This window comes from Chlamydotis macqueenii, chromosome 3, assembly GCF_036417535.1.
Source record: "Chlamydotis macqueenii isolate bChlMac1 chromosome 3, bChlMac1.mat, whole genome shotgun sequence".
NCBI lineage: Eukaryota > Metazoa > Chordata > Aves > Otidiformes > Otididae > Chlamydotis > Chlamydotis macqueenii.
The window spans coordinates 71861087-71884189 of record NC_141558.1 but is presented as its reverse complement, the minus strand read 5'-3'; the positions used below and the strand labels follow the sequence as shown (position 1 = coordinate 71884189).

At 43.8% G+C, this 23103-nt stretch overlaps 1 protein-coding gene across 1 annotated transcript in view; it reads left to right on the top strand.

Moving 5' to 3' along the window:
* COQ8A (coenzyme Q8A) overlaps positions 1–23103 on the top strand; it is a 49577-nt gene that overhangs the window by 13568 nt on the left and 12906 nt on the right. The window contains exons 3-6 of the mRNA XM_086745042.1: positions 1598–2008; positions 3227–3293; positions 14085–14159; positions 21411–21533. Coding sequence (XP_086601168.1) covers positions 1598–2008; positions 3227–3293; positions 14085–14159; positions 21411–21533 — 676 coding nt within the window. The remainder of the gene's footprint in view (positions 1–1597; positions 2009–3226; positions 3294–14084; positions 14160–21410; positions 21534–23103) is intronic.

The following is a 23103-nucleotide window of genomic DNA, read 5'->3' as shown; positions in this document are numbered from 1 at the left end:
TGAAGCAGAAGCTAATGAGTGAGGTTTTGACTTTTTTACGCAATGAGCTTAGACTGTCATGGCAGTCTATAGGTTCAGTCCTACAATCTGGGCCTGTGTTTCCTTGGTTCTTTTTAGGCTTGCAGTAGAAATACCCTAAGTGTGTGTGTTTATGAGGATAGTGCTTTGCCTTGCCTTTGTCCTCCTTTTGCATCCAAGGAGAGAGAGATATGATTATCTGTTTCTGTGCATATATCTCTGCACAAGAGAGGCCCCGCATGCACCCTTGCAGAACACTTGCACTACCTTCTGTAAATCAGTTGCATGAGAAGGTGCTGCCAAAGTAGGGCTGTGTAAGAAATCTGTACTCTGAAGCTAAAACACTTTCTGTTTTGAAGGGAGGAAAGCTTTTAAGTTAAGTGGCTGTATTTCACTTCTCTTGATCTGTGGCAGGGTTTTGGCTGTCTGATATGCTTTTTAAAATTTAAGTATGGAAGTAGAGAGGCCTTCTTGCTTGAAATCATCAGTCAGTACCGTGGCCACAGTGCCCATTTGTAAACAGATTTACACTCTTCCACCCGCTGTGAATTTGAGGTTCAGAATAGCATGAGACCTGCTGAATAACAGGAAAGACCATGCTCTGTTTTTTTTCTGTGAGGAAGGGAAATGTAATTAGTGTTTAGGAAAAAGCCTAAAATATGCTACCTACTTGCCTGACCGCAGCAGCATTTAAAATCCTGTTGATTGACTGTAATAGTCATCAGTTCTTCCGTGGTATTGCTGCTGCTGAGATAGGTAACTGGAATATGTCAAGTAGCAAGTAAATAGGAGATCATGTTCTGCTGCTGACTTTTTTTTCCCCATTTATTTTTTTATTTCTACATTGGAAAATGATGTGAAATATCTGGACTTTGTGGGGCAGCTCTTGCAGCTCAGGACAGAACAGAAAAGACTGTAAGGAGGAGCTTGCCTTGAGCGATGCTGTGTTTTATGCTGCTATCCTTGCTTCAAGCACAGAATTAGATTTACTTTGGGATGACGACAAACCCTACCATAGTCTAGTCGTTGAATGATGACATGGCCATGGAAGGCTGAGCTTACTTTGCCTATAAGTATGTATTTTGTATTGCTTTTGGTAGCTTTGGGCTTGAAAGTGCTGACGCATTAGGGACAGAATAGGAGTGAGCACGGCAGGGGTAAAAACTAAATACTATGAGGTTTGGCTTTTTGTTATCCCTCCTAAGTATATCTCATGTGATACTGCAGCTCCCATCACCTGTTGTTTCTGAGCAGTGTATTGCTTCTAGTGAATTCCACAGTTAGTGACCCTTCCTGGCAGTGTATGCAGAACAAGGTGTCTCCAGTTACGGATATCTGAGAAGCTATTAAAGAATTTGTCCCATCAGCGAGGTTGAAAGACTGCCAGTGATCCCAGGCATCCTCAGTGTCTCTTCCTTTTTCCTGTCTCTTACTGTGAATGTCTGCAGTACCAGAGTCTCTACAAATTACTTCTTGTGGAGACGTGACAGCCTAGCTGCATGCCCATCTTTGAGGACCACAGATGGGTAGGGAGCAGGTTTAAGTTTTCTTCTTAAAGTATTTCTATTTTTGTTTGCAGGAACTAGGCAAACAGCAGGAGAACTTAACCGATCTCAGTGAGGATTTTGGGAAAGACTATGACTTCTCAGCTCGAGAGCCATCAGGTGCTCCAGCGGACTTCTCCACTGCCCCTGGCAAGCCTCACGAACACAGCGGTGAAGGCCCTGCTTACTCTTACACTACGAACGGACCTTTTAGAAGTGCTGGTGAGACTGGAGATTCTGGCATGGGTCAGAAGCCTTTCCCACCCAAAATGGATGCAAGGTTATTTGGAGGCTTTAGGGACCCTGGCAATCCTTTTGCTGCTGCCTTTGGACAAAATAGGGCTTTTCACCAAGACCATTCCTCTGTTAGTGGATTAACAGCTGAAGATATTGATAAAGCCAGACAGGCCAAAGCAGGTTCAGAGCAGAAACCCTACAAACAGATGGTATGTTGCTTTTTAAAATTAAGGCTTCTCAGTACTATGGTTTCTATACTGAATTGTTGTTACTCACCTTCTCTTGTGTTTCTGTCATTTCTTCCTCTTCCGCTGTTCCTTTTTGTGGAGGCAAAAGAGGGAAGTGTCAGTGCTCATTAACTCTGATCTCTGTGATGCTTATTTTGATGGCTTTTCAGGCTCTCCTTTCACACTTGTCCTCTCTATATCAGATATTGTGATGTGAGAGGATGTTTAAAAAGCATATATAGGGTTAGACTTCATCTTTATATTAACAGGAGCTCTGCTTTCATTCACTGAACTAGGAGGATTTGATGTATTTATTGATGCGTTTTACAGTAATGAAGGGTCTGTATTTCATCCCAGTTTTTAGGGTGAAATGTTGAGCGGGTAGGGACAGCTGTAGGCTACAAAGGTTTGGAGACTGACCTAAAGAGTCTGTCTTGTCCTTGAAAGGCCCTGTTCCCTTTAGCTAGTTGTTTTGCTATGGCTGTGAAGAGTGAACTGGACCTAAGCTTTTCTCAGTGAAGGCTGTGGCTTCCTGTTCTGTGTCTTGCAAGCCTTCTAGAGGTGTTGCCCTGAGCATTAGTAGATTGGAGAGTAGCATAGCTCACAATTTTTGCTTTAGTGCTTCATGCCCTTGTGTGACAGTGCAGACAGCCCACAGCAGAATTCACAATGGAGATAACTTGCCATCTCCTGCCTCCTTCCCCAAACCCAGTATCAGATGCTACTGCGGGTTCAATCACTCAGGATGTTGCTTTGATGAAACAATGTTCTTCTGCTGCTCCAGCTGTGTGCGTAGGGGAATTGTCTACAGTACTGTGAACCAGATAACCTTCTATGGGTGGAAAGGAGTTTGGGTTGGCATTGTGCTGCTTCTCCAAGTTCAAAATATAAGGGCTGCTGAGGTGGAAGTGAAAATGGGGTTTCTAAACATCGTTGTGAGCTTTTCTGTCTTTTCCACTGCCTTGTCCACTCTTGCTTAGTGTGTGTTTCAGTTCATGGTGTGCCTGCTGTGCAGTGTGTTTACTTGAAAATCTCTCAACATATCTAAGACTCTGTGTTCAAGAAAAGCTTTCTGTAGCATGGAGTTGTTTAAGTGCTCTCAAAGTTGCACTCTGAATTTGCGGGTATCTGACCATATGCCCAGTTCATTTGTGGTTTTGTTTTTGTTTTGTTTTCCTTTTTCCCCTCTTCCCGCTGCAGCTCAGTGAGCGGGCCCGGGAGAGGAAGGTTCCTGTCACAAGGATTGGACGGCTCGCCAACTTTGGAGGTCAGTTTGCAAACCTACATTTGCAAAGTCACTACACTTACATGTACTGATTAATGGCTGGCTATGACAGTGCGCCTGCTTGAGCATTAGTTTGTTCTATTTTTTGGTTAAGCTTACTAATACGAAGGAGCTTTCCTGTAAACAGCTCGTTAGCTCAGATCTTGATTTGGGCTTTTTCATTATAATTATGGATCTTAACCTTCAGTCAGAATGAAGTTATACTTTGAATCCTGTCTTCTGTCACTCTTCTATCATCTGTAACTGCTACTGTGATAGTATGATGAAGAAAAAAAAGCCTACCTAAACAGAGCTTTCAGATGCATTCAGCAAGCTACCTGTAAACAAGAACTACAGAGCTGTCATGGGTTTTCATTTGTCTTAAGATGGCAGGCTGATATATTCCTGGAGCTTAGTTCTTGTATACCTGTTCTGAAATGGGGAAAAAAAAGTCACTCTTAAGAGTGTAGGGGTGATGATTTGGGAGTGCGTAGAAGAACTGCACATCTTCATGGTAACGCATACTGGGCTGTGCTGTTTCAATAAGGGGGAGAAAGTGAGGTGCAGGTTGTTCTTCCGTCTGTACAAACGGTCCTGCATATGTGATTTCACTTTACTGAGGAAGCTCTCCTTTTAGTCCTCACACTATGCTGCTACTGTCAAGCATGGACAGCTGGAGCAGCTATCATTTAATTTTTTTTTTTTTTTTTTTCCCCCCAAACTTATCCTTGCCACTTCTTCAATACCGGAAGGATACATCTAATACTTATTCTTGAGGGGGGGGGAGATGATAATAGTCAAGGTTTAATTTATTTATCCATTGCTTATCAACTATTTTCTCCAAGGAAGGATGTAAAGTCTGAGCTTGTAAGATCAAGCTGGCTGAAACCTCTGTGAATTTTATTTGCAGAATGCGACTTACTGTGTTAAAAAGCAGCTAAATATATTCAGTAATATTAACAGATAGTGCTTATCTAATGTTTTCCATCCAAAGCCATCAAATGACTTAACATGTTCCTGAGAAAAAGGGAACTATTACACTGTTGCAGGTGGAAAAGATGATCACAGCTAGTCTTAGGTAATCATTAGATGAGTAGCCTCTCTGTTGTTCGAGGTGGTTTTTTTTTGTTTTTAGATAATAGTAGTCTATCTAGGTTGTGAACAGTCTCTCCCAAGTAGGATGTTAGGCTCTTGTGATTCTCTTCCATAAAATGATACAGAAGCACATGTGCAAAGTAGACATCCTTGTGTTACAGATCCCAGAAGAAAGAAAAATAGTCTGTCAAATGAAATTTGGATCAACTATTATATTAAAAAAACAATTATTCTTCCTTTGTGTATCTGTTTGTCAGAGTAATATACGCACTAGGAGGAGCTGGGAGCGGGGACTGATTCTATGCAGTGCAGGAATAAACAGCAAGTGAGTTTTGTGGTAACATAAGGTTTTAATGCTGGTCAGATCTCTTTACCCCTGTAGCTCATTGCAGGCACTCTGGCTTCTCAGAATCCTTAGTATTCTTTAAAGGGAAGCAAGATTCATGACCTGCTTTTTGGAGTAAAAAACCCTCACTTGACTCTTTGGTTTTAAGCTCTAGAGGCATACAGGTCTCCATTCTAATTTAGCCTTGTTTTTTATGGAAAGTGTCACAGCACTTTTAGCTGTCATCTTCAGAATTTATCTGTAGCTGCTTGCTGACAGCTGGTGGATGTGAAGTGGCAGCTTCAGTGAACTTTGAGTTCCAGTGCTGTTGCTGTACACTCCAGCTCCTGGCACCCAAGGCTATTGCGTGGGGAAAGGCTGACTCATACTTCAAGGGGAAATATAACTAACTACCTGTCTTCTCCTAACCTCAGGTTAAAAAACAAAACAGAAAAACTCTGCCACAACCATGAAGGGAGGGTAAGAAAGAAAGATTGTTTATAAGCAGTATTCTGTCATGTCTGTGTATGTCACCTATTTTTTGGCCTTGCCCTTCTCCTCCAGTTGTCTGTTTTATATGATTGAAATTGCTGGCAAGACAGAGCTCTTGCTTTCAGACTGCTTTTGGGGGGACATTGTTGCAAAAATGGTGTTCAGATTCTCCATTCTCTGCAATCTCTTGTTAGCATTCATTGCTTCTGTTTCCCTCTGATTTTTTTTCCTTGCAACAGCAAGGAGAAATAATACTGTCAGTACACCGGCTAACAAACCATGGATGTGCCCTATAGGTAGGTTTTTTCCAGCTTAAGAAATCCTTTGGTAATGTTTTGGTAGGCTGGGTAATACTTGAAGATTTCTGAGGATGTGGTGAGTCTAAAGTAGTGTGGGCAGCCCTACATGGGATGGACTATCTATAAGGAACCCTACTTAATGGACAGACCTTGGTCTGGACTGATAGGAGCTTTTAAACAGCCTCTAGAACTGCATGGAAAGAGGGACTCAATTTATAGCCAGGAGCAGCTCTCCCCCTTGCTATTTGCTCCAAGTTTAGAGTGATTTATTTTTTTTTTTTTTGACCTGCATGTGGTCTTGAGAGAGCCAGTGCAATTGCTGAAACCCCATCAACTAATTCTAGCGTGGTTTTTCCCAACTGGCTTTTATCTAATGAGAAATGTTCTTTTCAAATTGTATTTTTATGACACATTTTAAATGCTTAAACCAGGAAATGGTAGCTGATGGCAAGATCTGTGATGTACCATTCACTTTTACCCATTTTTAATTCCTCTGAAGTTGTTGGTGAGCTTTGGCTTATGGTTTACTGTTTTGCTCTTAGATTGTGAGCAGGGGAAGGTAGTGATTGCATGCCTCTCCTAGCTACTGACCATCCTCACTGGCAGTCCTTTCTGCGTATTAGGAGTGATGCAAGAGGTAACGTGTACAATTTTAAAAAATGCCTGCAAGCTGAAGAGTGAGGCTGATTAAGGGAGTCTCATTAAGGCACAGGAGGCAGTTTCCAGCTGAGATGAGAATTGATTTTTGCTCTCCTAAGATCTCATTCAACTTCATGTTGTGTTGTGTTTTGTTTGTTTTGGTGTTTTTATTTTTTTTTTTTTTGAGAGAAGGCAAGATAAGCTTGAAGTAAATGATGTGTTTCAAAGCTCAGTGGTAGGTGAGTTGGAAGTTCCTTTTGCCTGCACAGCGTGTGTTCTCTTGTGCATTTTCTTGTTGTTGTAGTTCAGCCCGGATCAGGACCAGACTATGCAGTCTCTCTCTCACTCCCCCCACCCTCAGAGAGAGTAGGGGGAGATGATATAAGAAAAACAGCTTGAGGTTTGAGATAAGGACAGGGAGAAATCCCTAAAGTTACCGTCATGGGCAAAACAGACTCGACTTGGGGAAAAGTATTCATTTATTTCTAAAACTAGCAGGAGAATAACACAGAACAAGAAAACCTCCCCCCAACCCCTTCCTCTTCCCAGGCTTAACATTATCTCTACTCCCTTCCCCTCCCAAGCGGCACAGTGGGGAAGAGGGAATGGGGGTTGCGGTCAGTTCATCACGTGTTGTTTTACGCTGCTGCTTCGTCGTCGGGGGAAGAACTCCTTGCATTCCTTGTCTTGCCTTTTCAACAGAAGTCAGAAACAAGGTGTAGAATGACTTAATGAGAGGCTCCAGTTACAGTTTTTGGGAGCACCTGCTGCTGCTGAGAGATGATGGTTAACAGCTGGAAGGAGTCCTTTTGCAGAGGATGTCACTGTTAACCTGTGGAATAGCAGTGACCCAGTTTTGTCCTTGCTTCCTAGAATTAAATAGGAGATGTCAGGGTTGGTGGGGGTGATCATTTCCTGCTCTACCAGCTGCCTCTTCACATTGCCTTGAAAATCATTACGGGCAGGAGGCTGCTCCATATCTGTGAGGGACTGTAGCTTTGAGCAAGTAAGCTTTTTGTGCATGATTTGTTTCTTATGTCCTTTAAGGTGCTATCTTCATTTGAAGATCCAAGGAAATCATTGTGGGAAATACACAACTGAGGTGGATTCTTCCCCTACCACCTCCACACCAGTCAAACTAGCACTTGACTCTGACTTTTCTTGGTTGGATAAAAACCACTTTTTTTCCTTTATTTCCATATTGGAAGAACATCATTTTAAACCTGGAGAAGAGGGAAAGATGTTGAGTAGGTCGAAAGCGGAGTTCATGTAACTATTTCTGGGGTTCAGATAGCTAAATTTCTGTGCTATTGACATCCCATTCACACTTGAATCACTTCTACTCCTGTATTTGCAGGTTTTTTGTTGTTCTCCAATGTTGTAGGGAATGTTGATCTCTCAGCTGTGGTGTCAAAACATTCTGATGGGTGGTGGACAAATTAGTAACAGGAGGCAGAAATACTTGGACTGCAGAATTTGCCTGGCTTCTCACCTCTTTTGGGAGCAAAGAAAAGATGGAAAGACGGAAGATAATTTTCTCCAATGCTTGCATGTAATACTGAACTAATGTTTCTCTGTAATCAGCACAAGATCATCTGCTGAACTTCTTTGTCCTTTATATGTATTTTTGTATGCTTCTTGGAGCAGCTGGAGTGACTGCTGGTAGCTGTATTTATAGTACTGAATATCATCCTTGATTTTTATTTGTTTGCTTTATTTTATTTTTTCTTCCCAGGACAGAACTAGTAAACCAGATTTTTCTGCAGTTTTTTATTCCATGTTGTCAGGCTTGTTTTGTAGTCTGATGGGTCATCAGTTCCACCCACACAGTTCTTGATCTCTTCTTTATTTCCATTCTCCCTTCCTTGCTTTTCTAAGGAGTTTTTGTCTCCCTTAATCATACTCCTGGTTTGTAAGTTTATTATTTTAATGATATCATAATAAGTTCCTTTTGCAATAAAGAAATTCAGGAAGCTTGCAGTGAAGTCTAGATCTTAATGCAATTATAGCAATTTTGCAAAAAAAAAAAAGCTAACCTCTTAAGTATCTTATTAAAGTATATACAGGATTGACAACTATAGGATTCAGATTGTCCTGCGAGTGACAAATGAGTGTGGCTTTCTTCTGGTGAGCATGTAATGCTCAGGAAGCTATAAATTGATGCACAACTGTCTGCAGCTTGCAGCGTTTTCTGTGTGGTGCTTGCAGTGTTTGACGTGACCAAATCCAGGGCACAGGCTGCTCCTGTGCTTGGCAGGCTGAGCAGAGTGATAACAGCCGAGTCAGTCTCCTGTTTGTTTTGTTGTGTCAGTTGCTGAGCAGGAAGATTCTTCCTGAACAAAATGGATTCCAGATCCTCTCTTGATGGACTTGGTTTGAAGTGTAATGGGTGTTGCAGATGCCTGGGAAATGTCTGAAGAGGCACTCTGCTGGTATAAGACCAAGTGGCATTTTCCAGGCCTGGAATAGTCTTGTGTGCATAAAGGGCAAAACACGGGAGCGTGACATTCTGGAAGTGCTCGGGGATGTTATTTTCCAAGGTGCTGAACTGTGGCTGTTCAGTGATGGTGAAAATTGTCACAAAATGATTAGTCTTGGAGGAAATACTCATCTTGCAGACATACAGGGAAATGAAGGATGTCAGGAGTGACTTGTGCAAGGTCCGTAGGCTAGTGGCCCGGAGGAGGAGGAGAGTGCTTTTCTCCAGCTGTGCAGGTTCTTTGGAGGGATGGCTTGTTCCTGATGACAGAAGAACGGCTGGCAGCGTGTAGTGGATTGACTTTGGCTGGCAGCAAAGTCCAGTGCAACTGCTCACCTGATCCTCCCACAGTAGGATGGAATAGGAGGAGCAAAAGCAAGAAAACTTGGGAGCTGAGATGATGACAGTTTAATAGGTGAAGCAAAGCTCCACACACAAGCAAAGCAGCAAGAGAAATTCATTTACTACTCCCTGTTGGCAGGCAGATGTCTAGCTGCTTCCTGGGTAGCAGGGCCTCAGCATCTGTAGCAGTTACTACTATGGCAAACACCATAACCCCAAACATCTCCCCTTCATCATAATTTCTCCAAGTTTTACTGCTAAGCAAGACATTATATGGTATGGATATCCCTTTGATCGATTCGAGTCAGCTGTCCTGGCCATGTCCCCTCCCAGCCTCTTGTCTCCCCCAGCCTACTTGTGGGAGCAGAGTGGGGAAATGAGAGAGCCTTGATGCTGTGCCAATACTGTCCAGCAATGGCTAAAACATCGGTGTGTTATCAACACTTTTAGTCACAAATCCAACACACAGCACAATACAGGCTGCTATGAAGAAAACTACTCCTATCTCAGCCAGACCCAGTACACAGTATTATTTATGTTCAGATAATATGTACCTAGACCACAGCTTTTCAGGGGCGTTGGTGTGTAAAGAAGGGCTGGAAAACAAATCTGGTGGCATTTCAGGAAATGAGTGTTGTCTAGTACTTGCTTTCTGAACCCTACAGTGTTAGCCTGGTTTGTAAGATGAGTAAGAGTGAAGTTTTCTGCAGTGATTTTTGTTGTGTGAGCTGTGCATGCTCCAAATGCCACAGTGAATGAAATTCAAGTTAGTAAAGGAGAAGGTAAGACGTTCCTGAAGTTCAGGATCAGACTGATCCCTAGTACTGATGTTAATGGATGGAGTTATAGCCATCAGGAATTTAGGCTACTATTTCATTCCCTAATTTCATAGTTGTTCTTGAAATAACTTGGTAAGAACAAAGGAATAAAGTGAGCAACTGAGACTTCTGAACAGTGGCAGCTTTTTCCAAGCCCTGGATGGTCAGGGAAAAGCAAATTTTGGCATTGCTTTGATGAGAAATACAGCTTTGAATTGTTACCCATTTCTTAGTGATAGAAGGCTACATACACAGCTGACTTCATTTTGTGCAGGCTTGTCTGCTAGGAAGCAGCAAACACCCAACATGCACTTGACCCTGCACAGTCCCAAGAGTATTTATCTACCCTTCTGCTACCACATTTATAGCAGGGCTGCATATGGTCTGAGGTGTTTCCAGGTAGTTACTGAAGACTTGAAGTAGGAAGGCTGCATGGCATTTTTGTGTAATGCCCTGAGCTAAATATCCTGCTGTGCACTGTGATTGTAGTTTGAAGATGCTTGAAGCCTTTGCCTTTGTTTAAACTTCAGATCTTTAAACCTTAGCAGCTGTTTAACTGTAAACTTGTTTATGCTTGGCTTTAGTTTACTTGAAACAGTGGTTGACTGATGATTGGAGTTAATTTTCTAGCAAATTGGACAGAGTGGAGCAGTGAGCAATTCTACAAGCACCTATTGTAAGAGAAGCTCTTTTTCTAGTGTAGTCTACAATATGATTTAGTTCAGATGCTCAACTGTGTACCTCCGCGAGAAGAGATGGTGTGGCACACACTTGTTTGGAGTCTGATCTTGCCTACACTGATGTAAACCACAAGTTGCTTTGCAGCATGCTATTATCCAGCTTTATTCTGGAAAACTAAGTAGAATCTGGTTCCTAGTCTTCTGTTTACCTTTGAAGTGGTTTGTGTCTTAATAATGAAGAGAGATTAGAAAGTTCATATATGTTTTGGTTTAGGTACAGGCAGTAAATCTCAGTAGTGAATATAGAGCCTTTAGAAGGAGATGCAGTGCACTTATTTTGGAACCAATTACTGCCAGCCCAGTTCAGTCTAGCTGATAATGACCAAGCTGATTTCTGTTGGGGAGCATTGCTTTGGAGGTGGTGAAAGTGGGATCAAGGCCAACAGAAGTGCTCCATGAGTGGTACTCGGTCTAGAAAGTCACATTTTGTTGATGAGATCTCTATCTTCAGTTGGCTTCCTGTCTCACTCTCAGTACTTTCTGCTCCAAGTTACTGTCTTGCATGTGGGATCTGATTGGAGATGACTCTGTATCAGCATTTTAAGAAATATTGTTTATGCTGTATTGTGAAAGTCTCTTTGCTTCTTTCCTGTGGAGTCTAGGAATATTTTTCTCATTCTGTTCAGCTAGTAAAATCTCTGGATTTGTGGTGCAAAAGACTTGCTCAATGGTCATGCATGGCTTGTCACTGTTGAAGGGTCTGCACAAGTTAGCTAGTAACAGTAAACTTCCTTAGGCTTAAATTTGGCATTTTGGTGCTGCACCTCCATAGGAAAACTTGAAGGAAATATGGAGAATTTTAAAAAAAAAAAAAAAGCAAACCAAAGAAAAAATTGTTTCAGGGCTTTTTAATTGAAGTATTATAATGTTAAAATCATGGCATCCTGTGGAAGTTACTTTTTTTCTGAAGGTAGATTTCTATATTATGCAATATGCTCTTAAACATTCATGTTCAATGGAGAAGGAAAGGTTGCCTGACACTGAAATGGCACGGGAGCTGCCTTGGAAGCAGTCCGTGCGAAAGGTCTTGTAATGTCACTGATGCCTTCTGTGCCCCGTGCTTCCACTTATGCTGGATTCTTTGGCTCAGTGCATGTAGTCTGCAAGATTGCTTCAGAAACAGCTCCATCTGCAGACATACTGTGCAAGTTTGAAATTTTATTGGTAGAGATGAGGTTGTAATTACTGGTGGGAGAGAGGAAAAACTCAATGCAAGATGAGGTTCAACTTGTTTGTGCCCAGGCTTCCTTACTTCAGACTACAAAATGTGTGCATGCGTTTCTTCCTGCACACATGTGCAAAATGCCATGAGCTGGTCAGCTGTGCTTCCTTCATTGTACTCAGTGTCCCTTGGTTGTTTTACCTTGGACTCTGTCCCGTAGCGCCTCCAGGAGGGCGTGGGGGGTGCTTGGAAAACATGCGCGCTCAGTACTGCTAGCAGTGTGGGGGTAAGGCATGGTGGGATGCACTCTTGATGAGGAGATATGAAGGAGCACCAGCAGTTCTCGTTGCCTATGCCACTTATTATCCAGAAAAACAAATATTTTGAAATTGGGAAGGTAGTGAAACCTTTGGTAGTATGGATTACTGCATGATTAGATCTGACTCTCATTTAATCTTTGGTGGCTTTGTTCAGGTTTGTGGAAACAGAAAACACTTCTTTTGTAGTTGTAGCTTAATCTGTGGCTGTGAGACAACGCCCTAGAATTCACTGCTTGCAGGGGTGATAGTGCACGTGGAGCGCAAGTGTTTGGTCTCTTGGTCTTACTGTTGCTGTATGAGGTTACTCCCGAGCACAGGTCCTGGGAATTGCAGGTTACAACACTGCTTACACAAGGTGGGCCTCGGGAAAAACATTTCTGTTCATCATGGTCAATGAGCATGTAGAAGTCAAAGACAGCTAATGAGCCCAAATAAACCTGAACGCTTAGGCAGTAGGGTCACAGAACCTTGACCTCTACTGGCAATAGCTTCATCTAAATACAGTTCTGCCTCCCACTGCTGTGATGGCATGGTGCGAGGGTGAGGGGGATTCTGGTCTTTCCTGAGAATTGTACTTTGAGAACCATATTTGTGAGATTTATTTTTTTTTTTTCTTCCCTTCTTCTAAACTCCATGATTTGAGCCTATAGCAGGACCTTAGCCAGAGCACAGAGCTCTGAGTAGTACTTGGTGTTCATGTGCTTTGTAAAAGCCAGACATGCCAGACTGGCCTAGCCTATGATACCTGGCTGGCATGCTGAGCTGATGTCGTAGTTCAGCCCTGATGGGCACCAGACTACGCAGTCTCTTTCTCACTCCCCCCACTCCCCAAGAGAATAGGGGGAGATAATGTAAGGAAAAAGGCTTGAGGTTTGAGATAAGGACTGGGAGAAATCCTTAAAGTTACGGTTACAGGCAAAACAGACTCCACTTGGGGAAAACTATTCATTTATTACTAAAATCAAAGCAGGATAACGAGACAGAGAACAAGATAACCTCCCCCCGCCCCTCCCTCTTTCCGGGCTTAATGTTAGCTCTACCACCTTCTCCCCCCGAGAATCACAGGGGGGAGGAAGAGGGAATGGGGGTTATGGTCAGTTCATCACACGTTGTTTCATGCCGCTGCTTCATCGTTGGGGGAAGAACTCCTGACATTCCTCCCCTGCTCCATTGTGGGGTCCCACCCACGGGCCACAGTCCTTTGTGAAACTGCTCCGGTGTGGGTCATCTCTTCCATGGGGTGCAGTCCCTCCAGAACAGGTGCCCTAGTGGTCCCTCCATGGGCCACAGCCTCCTTCAGGCATCCGCCTGCCCCAGCATGGGGACATCCACGGGCTGCAGGTGAATCTCTGCCCCTCTGTGGACCTCCATGGGCTGCAGGGGGACAACCTGCTCCACCATGGTCATCACCACAAGCTGCAGGGGAATCTTGGCCAGGAGCTGCATTATTCCTCCTACTCCTTCTTCACTGACCTTGGCATCTGCAGCCATTCCTCACAACAGGCTGGCAGACGGCTCTCAGGATCTTTTTACATCTCATTCACTTTTCATCTCCTCTCCACTTCTTGCAGCCAGGCCGGGCCAAGTTGGGCCCAGTCGGCTGCCCGGCGGGAGGCCAGAGGGTGAGGCCTGCAAGGCCCACAAGGCTCGCGCCTCCCCCTCTCTGCCACTGCTCAGCTTCTTCACATCTCCCCTCTCTCTTTTTTTTTCTTTTTTATTTTTTTTCCTCCTCTTTTCCCCTTCTTAAATACATTATCGCAGAGGCATTATTATGGGACATTCTGCTACCAGTTGGCTCGGCCCTGGCCAGCAGCGGGTCCGCCCTAGGCCTGAGCCCACTGAACAAAGGGGAGCAACTTCTAGCATCTTCTTACAGAAGCTACCACCATAGTCCTCCCTCACTAAATAAAACCAGAACAGCTGAAGAAGTACAGGAGAAAACCCAGGATGCTCTGATGATCAAGCTCTTTTGCTGCTCTGCATTTGACAGTGTGGCTTAACATTAATTAAAAAAAAAAAGCCTCTGTATGTGGCTCAGAAGGTTTTTCATTCTGACCTGGGCATTTTTCTTTTTATTTTAAAGGATTAGCTGTTGGTCTTGGCATTGGAGCATTGGCAGAAGTGGCGAAGAAGAGCCTTAGACCTGAGGATCGCAATGGTAAGCCTTTTCTACATCCTCATTCTCTCTCTATATTTTTTTTTTTCTTCTTTTTCCCCAGACACAGTTTACCTGCATTTGCAAGATTTTATTCTTTGCTGGGATAGTGAGGCTGTCAGAATAATGGAGATGTGGTTAGTTCTTTTATTTTTAACATAATCCTTCCCCAGCTCTAGACTCTTCTCTCCTACAGCCTCACTATGTAGACAGAGGTCAGAAGTATAGGCAAGAGAAGGAGTTTATGCCAGCACTATTCATACAGCTTACCTTCCCACAGCCACCCCTGAGTTTGAATACTATTCCTGTGCCCGCTTTTGGATTGTCTTGCCTTAACAATTTTTTTAAAACTATTCAGTGAAACCATGTAGTTCTGTCAATACAGAAACTGTACATGAGCCTGTATGTCTGAAAACTTTGTTAGTGGTTGCAGTGTGTTTGAAATTTAAGGATATTCTGCCTAGGAGGAACTTGGAGGATGGCTGGTTTTTTCCAAAAGACAAAATACTTTTATGTACACGTTAAATGGCAATTTTCTACTTCCAGTATCTATATTTTGCCTTTTTCTAAAGGATTCTCATTAACAAGTCAAAAGGCTGTACCATGCAAATCAACCTGATCCTGTTTCCTTCCCAGCTTGTTTCAAATTGGAGGTAAAATGTTCCTAAGTTGTACCTGGCCATGCCATGGTGGCTTTCTTCTAAGCTTATGTGTTGGTAAAATATGGTGATACTGAGTGGCTGTACGTGGGTGAATGGTTTAGGGTGTAGAAAGTACATGATGTTCTTTCCTAGACAACATGAGATTACTCTAAAGCTTATGACTCCATTCTCAGGAAAAGCTCTGGTGGGATACTGCAAAAGTTCTTTGTTACAATTACTACAGGCAGTTTGATCTTCAGCTGGTCTCTCTGGTTTGGCTAGGATGTTTGTATGTGTAGATTATTTCCAGTGACTGGAGGGAACTGATAAAAGGGTTAAGCACTTGCAGGTAGAAGTAAAAATGAAGTCAAATCGTTCCTGGTTCAGAAGCATTGCTTTGAGATAATGGCAACTGCTGGGTCCCTGTAATTTTACTCTGTGGCCAGTAGTATTCTACAAGGCCAGTTTGTGTCTTCTCTCTGATCTTCTTTGGGGGTGGGGGAAGGATGAAGACCAAAATGTGTGAACCTCTCTTAAAAAAAGACCCAAACCAGAAAAAAGCACCTGGGCAGATGAACACATTCCCTGTGGTGGGGGGACAGGGGTAAGGCAAGGATTGCATGCCACCCAGGACACTACTTGTTAATACCTGCATCTTTGTATTCCCTGTACAACTAGGCAACGCAGAGCAGCCCAGCAGAGAAAAAGGATCCTTGGCAAAGAGTTGTTTCTCTCCATGACCAGAGGTGTTTTGAGGCTGGGTGGGTTTCTTTGCTTTGATTTAAAAGCATGCATTCAGGCAAACATGGCCCATCCTGTAGAGAATCCTTGAAGGCTTTTGCTTTCAGCGCTTGTGATGTTTGACAGGTTGTTCATACCTGTTGGAAGCTGATGATTTGCTTTGCTTTTAACAGAGGAGGAATTGCACAGCTGTTGGTATTTCTCTGCTTGCCAGATTATTTTCTAATTGGGCACACCCCAAAGTGAAAACATCAGCTTGCAGAGCTATGAAATTTGAGGGAATAACATGAACTTTGTTTCTCTTCCTTACAGCATGTGAAAGGATTATTTGTTTATTTTTTTTTCTTTAGAGTTCAACGGACACTTTTTCCTTGCAATAAAGCAATTGCACTTTTAGACTTTTTTTTTTTTCTTCTTGCTAGGGAAACTACTGTTTTCCCGTGTAACTATAACTTGGCGTCAGAAGCCTGCTTTACAGTCCAAGTCATGCTTTGGGAAGAGTAATTTTCTTGAACAAACTTTGATTAAAGAATAAAGCAATGAGAACTGCTGACTTTGATGCTAGGCAAGGGAGTTAGAAAATGACTTGGCTTTTATTTTTAGCTGTCTTGCTTTTTTTCTTGCTTCCCTTCTTGCTGTTATGTCTGCTTAGATAAGAGCTTGGAGCAGTGGTTATGCTGTAAAGAAGGGTAGTGGGACTGAGAATGGGCCAAGAGCAGCAAGTATTGAAGTGAGGCAGAAGTAAAAGACTGTTTCAGCCCTCGTACTCTCTTGGAGCTTCTCAGGCCAAGGATACAGGAAAGTCACCAGTTGACTCGGGTACAGCCTCTCGCTAGTGTCCTTAGGTGTGTTTTCCACAGGATTTTACAGTGGTGGATAAGGCTCCGTGGATGAGAACCCCCTCCGTGGGCTCTGCTCCTGCAGAAATGCATGACAGAGGATATGTACACAGTTTTGAGTCCAAGATCCCCCTTTCTTACTGTTCTTCTGACAGTACCAGCCTTAGCTGTTCTTGGGGGAAAATCTCTCGAAATAGGTACCTCTACGTTTCTTTAAAAATACCTCTGCACCCTGTTCATGATTTCAGCTCAAGGCATTTGTGTCCAGGTTTTCTGACTGCCAGCACCATAAGCTCAGGCTAAGAGCTGTCTCCAAGAATGACTTACTGTCCTGTTTTCTGGAAGCTGGTAGATGGTGTCTTTTCTCTCCTCACTGCTTCAATAATAACTTCTTGGCACTTCAAACTTAAACAAGTGGGATGTGTATATGCCCAAAGGCATGCCTAAGAATTTCATGCTCTCACTGGCCTCCAGGAGTGACAAGAAAGAACCTTCTCTTGGTTACCCTCCTCTTGTCCAGTCAGTAAAAATGAAAGTGTCCTCACTCCTTTAAAATGGATCTAGAAATGCTAGTTCTTCAGTCACAAAACAGCAAGCTAGAAACTCCTGAGCTACAAGTGATCCTAGTAGCATGGCTTGCACTTCTTTCCATTGGTGTTACAAGAGGGACCACAAACGCCTACTCTCTCCTGCATGTTCTCTAGCAACTGTGCTAGTGCATATCTGTCTTTTCCTGCTCAATTTCCCCATCCTTGTTTAGTAGCCACAGGGCCCTCCTCCTCTCTCTGCCTCAGATTTTCTCTGTTTCCATAAACAATTTACTACTTAAGGGATTTGTCCTAGGACAAAAAGGTCTGGTGCAAGAGTTTGTGAATTTTTCCATTCTCTGTCCAAGGCTGAGGTCCTGGACATAAATTCTTTCCACTGCCAAATTCCTGTGAGTAGGTGCAGTTTTGTTGTGGGTTTTCTGGTGTGTGGGTTGTTGTTTTTTCTTGTTTTTTGTTTTTTGTTTTTTTTTTTAAAGGGCTTGATGCTTTAATGCTGCTTTCTTAAAGTTATTTAATAAGTAGTTTGGCTCATCTTTTTTTTTTTTTTTCTTTTTTTTTCTTTTTTTTTTTCTTTTTTTTAAAAGAGGATGGCTGTACTTGATTTCCAGTGGGAATCTTCTTGGTAGGCTGAAGTAGCTAATTAAAAATAACCTCCTTGGTCACTGATGGTCTTGATGGCAGTATTTAGAGTGTGTATCTAAAATGCAAAGCTGACGCTGGGTGGGAATGGGAGGGTAGAATAAATTTCCAGGAATAAAAATGAAAAAGTGCCCAGATAAATAGCTGCCATTAGTAGTAAAGCGACTCTGGGTTCAAGGTCAATTTTGTAACTTATTAATGACCTGTACTAGGCATCCTCTAGGCACTGTGCAAATGCCAGGCTGGGCAGAGCGCCGAAGGGCTGGCAGCTGGGCTAGGTTTGAGTGTAGAGTTGTTTTCTTACAAAAAGGAATAATGCAATCTCCTGGAGTTGTCAGTCTTTAAGTCCTTAGGCTATCTTCTTGACTCTTGCCTTGTCCCAAAGTTTGTGTGCCAGATGGTCCTAAAAACATGAAGTCCAGTGGCTAGTTCCGCATTTGACAGTAGCAAAGGAGGTGCAAAAGCAGTGATACAGCTGTGAGATGCACGCAGATTTGGAAGGGTTCACCTTGATTCTGGATTTGGAAAGGAAAATGTGAGTCAAGCACTTCTGAGAATGTCAGCCTGCTGCCTCTGCTGTGGAGGAGCTGACAGGCTCCAGGCACCATGGCTGCAGGAGCCTTCATTTCCAAGGTCTCCTTGTTTCCACAGCTTGGTTTAGTTGTGGCTTCTGTTTGCCTTTTTTTCTTTCCCTGATGAAGTAGCTTAAAAAAACAGCATAAAATTCTGTGATCTTAAGATGGGGAGGAAATAATTTGTAGCATCAAAAGTGCCAGCCACCTTTGGGGGAAAATGTTAACTTACTGAAAATTGGTGTATTTCTTCATGAACTTGTGCTGGGTTTTGTCCCCGCTTCCTTTCCACCTAGCCTTGGAAGCCTGTGTCTGTTTTCTCTCCACTTGCCACTTACATAATCCTGCTTTTGACTCTTGCTTTTGGGTCAGCTTTTTGTTCATGGCCGCTTTTAGCGAAGTACATGAAGAAGCAACAGCTGATCATGTGCTGTTGGGCTGCCTGGTGATCAGGTAGTGCCCCTGTGGGCTTGACTTCAATGAGAAGCATGTCAGGAGAAGAGGATGGGAAGTGCCTGTGTTTAGCTCTTTCTCTGATAAGACTCTTAAAATTGTCAGGGTTCATTGGCTTCTGGAGGTGACTTTAATCATTAACTAAGTCCTTTATCCTGCTGCAGACTCAAAGGAGGATGTTTTTGTGTGCAGGTGGTGTGAAAGAAAATAAGGCTTTGACTTGGTATTTTCCCTAACTCCTGTGTGTTTGATGGAGCTCATACACAAGGCATTATTTGCCTCATAGTTGCTAAGGAAACAGAGTTTTCCTGATGGGACAGTTGAGATGGGATCATTGAAAGCCTGAGCTCTGTTAGATGGCTTCAAGCACTCCATTCTCCAGAGCCAGCTTTTCAAGTGGGCAAAGCCAGATCCTTCTGCCCTGGGCAGCTTACCTATTCAGTCTCTCAGACTCCTTACATCCAGGATCCAGAGCAAAATGTGCTCTGAAGATTGCTGTGTGGGATGCAAATGGTGACTTCTGGGCCCCTCTCAAGAGCAGGATAGTTGTCCTCTGTACTCCCTCCTGGTGTTTTTATTCCTCTCTCCTTTTCATGTACATTCTGTACTTAGGAGAGGGGTTTGTGCAAATAGATATGCCATATGCAGTGCCATCTTGCTGCTTTTCCACAAAACAAGTAAAGGAAAGGGGGGGGGGGGGCTGAAGGGACAGGGGAGCACTGAAGGGACACTGTGCACTGCCAGTGGAGAGTTCAGTGGTATCACTTCTCTAGGGAAAGCTTTGTAAGCAAGCCAGCTGCTTGCGGGGGCTGAAGGATGCCTGTCAGATCAGTAACACAGTTAGCACCTCAAGAAAGTGGTGCCTAGTTGTGTGAGCCACCAGAGTTTAGACAGCAGCTGCTTCAGTCTGACTCTTGGTTCTTTTTCCTGTCCCCTGACCAGTCTAAGCTCCCTCTGTATACCCTCCTGAGAGCTGGCTGGAGATAGAGAGGATTCTTGCTGCTCTAGTCGCTACGTGACACACCAGTAATTTCCATCTGCCCAAGATCTTCAGGGCTGTTGCAGCTGCTGTGCCTTTTTGGGCCCTGCTTGTTGTATATGGGGGCTTCAGCTGTTCTGTACTTAGTACCCTTTCCTCTGAAGTGTTGAAAAAAGTGATGTAGCTCCAAGATAAGCTGTGGGCCCTGCAGCCTGGCTGTAAGACCCAACCTTCCTCCTGCTTGGCTCTCCATCTATCTGGAGCTGATCTGCAGTCCCAAGAGAAGTGGTTGGCGGGTGCCTGCCTGCCCCTTCTGTCCCTGCTCTACTGGGCATCTCCAGAACTCCTGGAGAAGGAGTTCTGGGTTGCTTTTCCCAAAGGGACCACAAAATGGAATCAGTCTCCTTCCCTCTCTGTGGTGGGTGGGGTTTTTTTTGTTTGTTTGTTTGGGTTGGTGGTTTTTGGGTGTTTTGTTTTTTTTGTTGTTGTGTTTTTTTTTTTTTTTTTTTAATTAAAAGGTGGAGGGAAACTGCGGGAACTGCTTCTTATGCCACATGAAAACCATGTTGCATACTTGGGACCATGGCACTGGTGTGTAGATGGCTGCAAAGACCACTTAGTGAGCTTCTGAGACATCAGGCTTTACCCATTCTTGGGGACAGGAATGTGTATGTTTGAATGTGTATATTTTGGACCTTGTTCTGTGCAAGTGGATGCTTGCATGACTGTTGATGGGATTAGGGATAGAAGGGTTTGGCCTCCTCTCTGCACAGCTTCTAAGTGCAGTCAGAACAAGTGACTAATGACATTGAGATTTTCTTCTGTCTAAAGGCAACATCTTTCTCAGTGGCAAGCTGCCCATAAGAACCTGGCGAGGAACACCATGTGTATGTGAGGATGTAAAGGGGGGGGGAAAGGTTGTCAATCTTGACAACAGGAATTAATTTTCCCTCCAGCACAATTGTCCAAGAAGAGCATGGTGTCACAGATGAGAGCTCCTGCTGGCCTTCTCCTATGAGGACTATCTCCAGGTTCCTTGGGTTTGACTAGCTTGATTAACCTCATCACAGATCTACAATCTACTGCTTTTTCATAACGCTATATGCAGCCATGGTGTTTTGGGGTTGTGGCACTGGGAAAGTTTGTTTTGCATGTGTATCAGGAGACAGTAAATTTAAGTTTGATTAGAAACAGTTATTGTGGACTTGGAGATGTGAAAGCCTCTGCTCTCTACAGATTTCTAGTGCACATTTTGGATGTGCAATTGCACAGCAAGATGTGTTTGTGTATGAACATGTATTTCAGGCAAGAATTATTTGGTATAAGAAGACAGGTTTGGTGTTGGTGTGAATCCCTGCTCCCACCCTATGAAGTGCCAGCATGATCTCGGTCTGTGCCAGTGTGCTGTCAAGGCTTTTGACAATTCCCCCTTGCTATTGCTCACCCCTAATGCTCTTCTCAGGTTATGGCTATGATGGAGCCTACGGTCTGGGACTTGGGAGGCCTTTACAAAGTGTTTTGGGCGGAGCTAGCTGGTATAGTGAGTTTGAGCACCAACATCTGCCCAGGATCCCAGAGAGTTTGCATAGCAGCACAGACATCCGTGTAGGCTGTGACTTGCTGCTGTTGGCCCTCAAGCCAGCAATGTCAAAGTTGTCACAAGTCACGTCTACAACTTCAGTCTCTGCCTTTGGATTGCAGTGAAAGCACTGAGTGTAGTCCTAGTTTGATTTCTCCGGGGAATGGCAAATCTCCAGTTGAATGTGGCTGGCTAACATGAGGAAGTGAACTTGCAGAGATAATGGTGTTCTTCATCCATGCAATTCCTCTTCTTGCGCTCAGGAAAGAAAGCAGTGATGGATTCTAGCCCGTTCCTGTCGGAGGCCAATGCAGAAAGAATCGTGAGAACCTTGTGCAAGGTCCGAGGAGCAGCGCTGAAGCTGGGACAGATGCTAAGTATTCAAGGTAAGTGGTAGCATAGGTCCTCAGTTATCCTCCTTAGTGCTGCCACGAAGGGCAATTGATTTCTTCAGATACGTGGTGAGCTGTCCAGCATCTGTCCATGTCAAGTGAACATGGAGAGATTAGACAAGTGACTTTCTCATGTGAGAGCAGTGATGAAGATCTGTTTGATTCAGTTCAGTCTAATCCCACTATGTAAAAACAAAATGTGTGGACTATATACCACCACTTTCCCAATGCCCCTCTTGGGTTGAAATAAGGTGACAGTCTCTGTGAATTTTAATGCCTGTGTTAAAAGCAGTTGTTGAGAAGCAGAGCTACATCACACTCTGCACACAGGTGTCCTGCTAGAAAGGAGGATGATGACAAGAACATGATCCTGTTCTGTGTTCGCCCAAAGTTGTCAAGGTTATATCCACAGCCTTCTCCCATTACAGCACCAGTTTGTTGCTTACGTGCTTTGTTGGCACGAAAACCTCGCTAGAAAGGTCAGTACAGCTGATAATCTTATCAGGTATAAACCACTTGTTTTCATCTTGAGGAGATGTCAAACTGTTACGTACTCCATTGGGCTCTGAAGTCAGTGAGCACAGGTGAAAGCATGAGTGGCATCAGGGTCTGCACTGAACTGTTTGATTACCCGTAGAAGACAGCAGGTGCGCTGAATTCAAACCTTATCTGGACCTGTCCACTTTGTCTTCCTGCCCAACTTGATAGGGAAGGAAAGAACCAACCAAAAATAGCTGTTACACTTGTCTGGAAATAGCTTTCAAGATGTCACTGAAACTGAGTCAGTGTCTGAGTGTTTGAAGTACTCAGCTTGCTTGGCTTGTGCTTCTACTTGAATTTTTGTAGATGTTGACTGATGAGGCTGGATCTAGTATTATATTAAATTGCTTGGGCTAGCCAATAAAGCAAGACCAGCTCCCTGTTCCACAGAGTCCCGACTGTGGCATTTCATCGTTCTTTAATCACTTGTTTTAGGTGCATGCCAGGCTGATGGCAACATTAACGAAGCTAGGTGGGAGGCAGCAGCTGCTATGTGGAAGGCTGCCACCCGTATGCTGTTTTCTCACTCTCTGGAAACTGCCAACTGCCAATGACTGATGGTTCACAGGGAAGATCCAGGAGGAGCTCTTGTGCTCCTTGCTTGCTTTCTGTGGTCAGTGCCTCTGGCACGTGGGGTGAGCGAGCCATGTGAGGAAATCAGCTCTGAAGTTGACTTGTCTACCATAGGTGGGGATTAATCTAAAATTCTTAGGACATTATTGAATTGCACCTGATGCGTGCCCAGAACCTGCTCATGGCTGTCCAAGGCTTTGATGTGAGTGGAAAGGGAATAGCTGTGAGAGGCCAGCTCTGAGGAGCAGAAATGCTATGGATTTTTATCACTTGCCTGCTGTCTTCTAATGTTACTGAACTCTGGCAGGAGTGTCAGACACTTGCCAATTGACTTCACTTGGGTGTGAAGAGCATACAGGCCTTTAGCAACCTTAGTGGCGCTGCCCAGCCCTCATTTGACTTTTGTGACGAGTGCGTGGAGTGCTGCAATGCCTGGCAAGAACATAGGCTC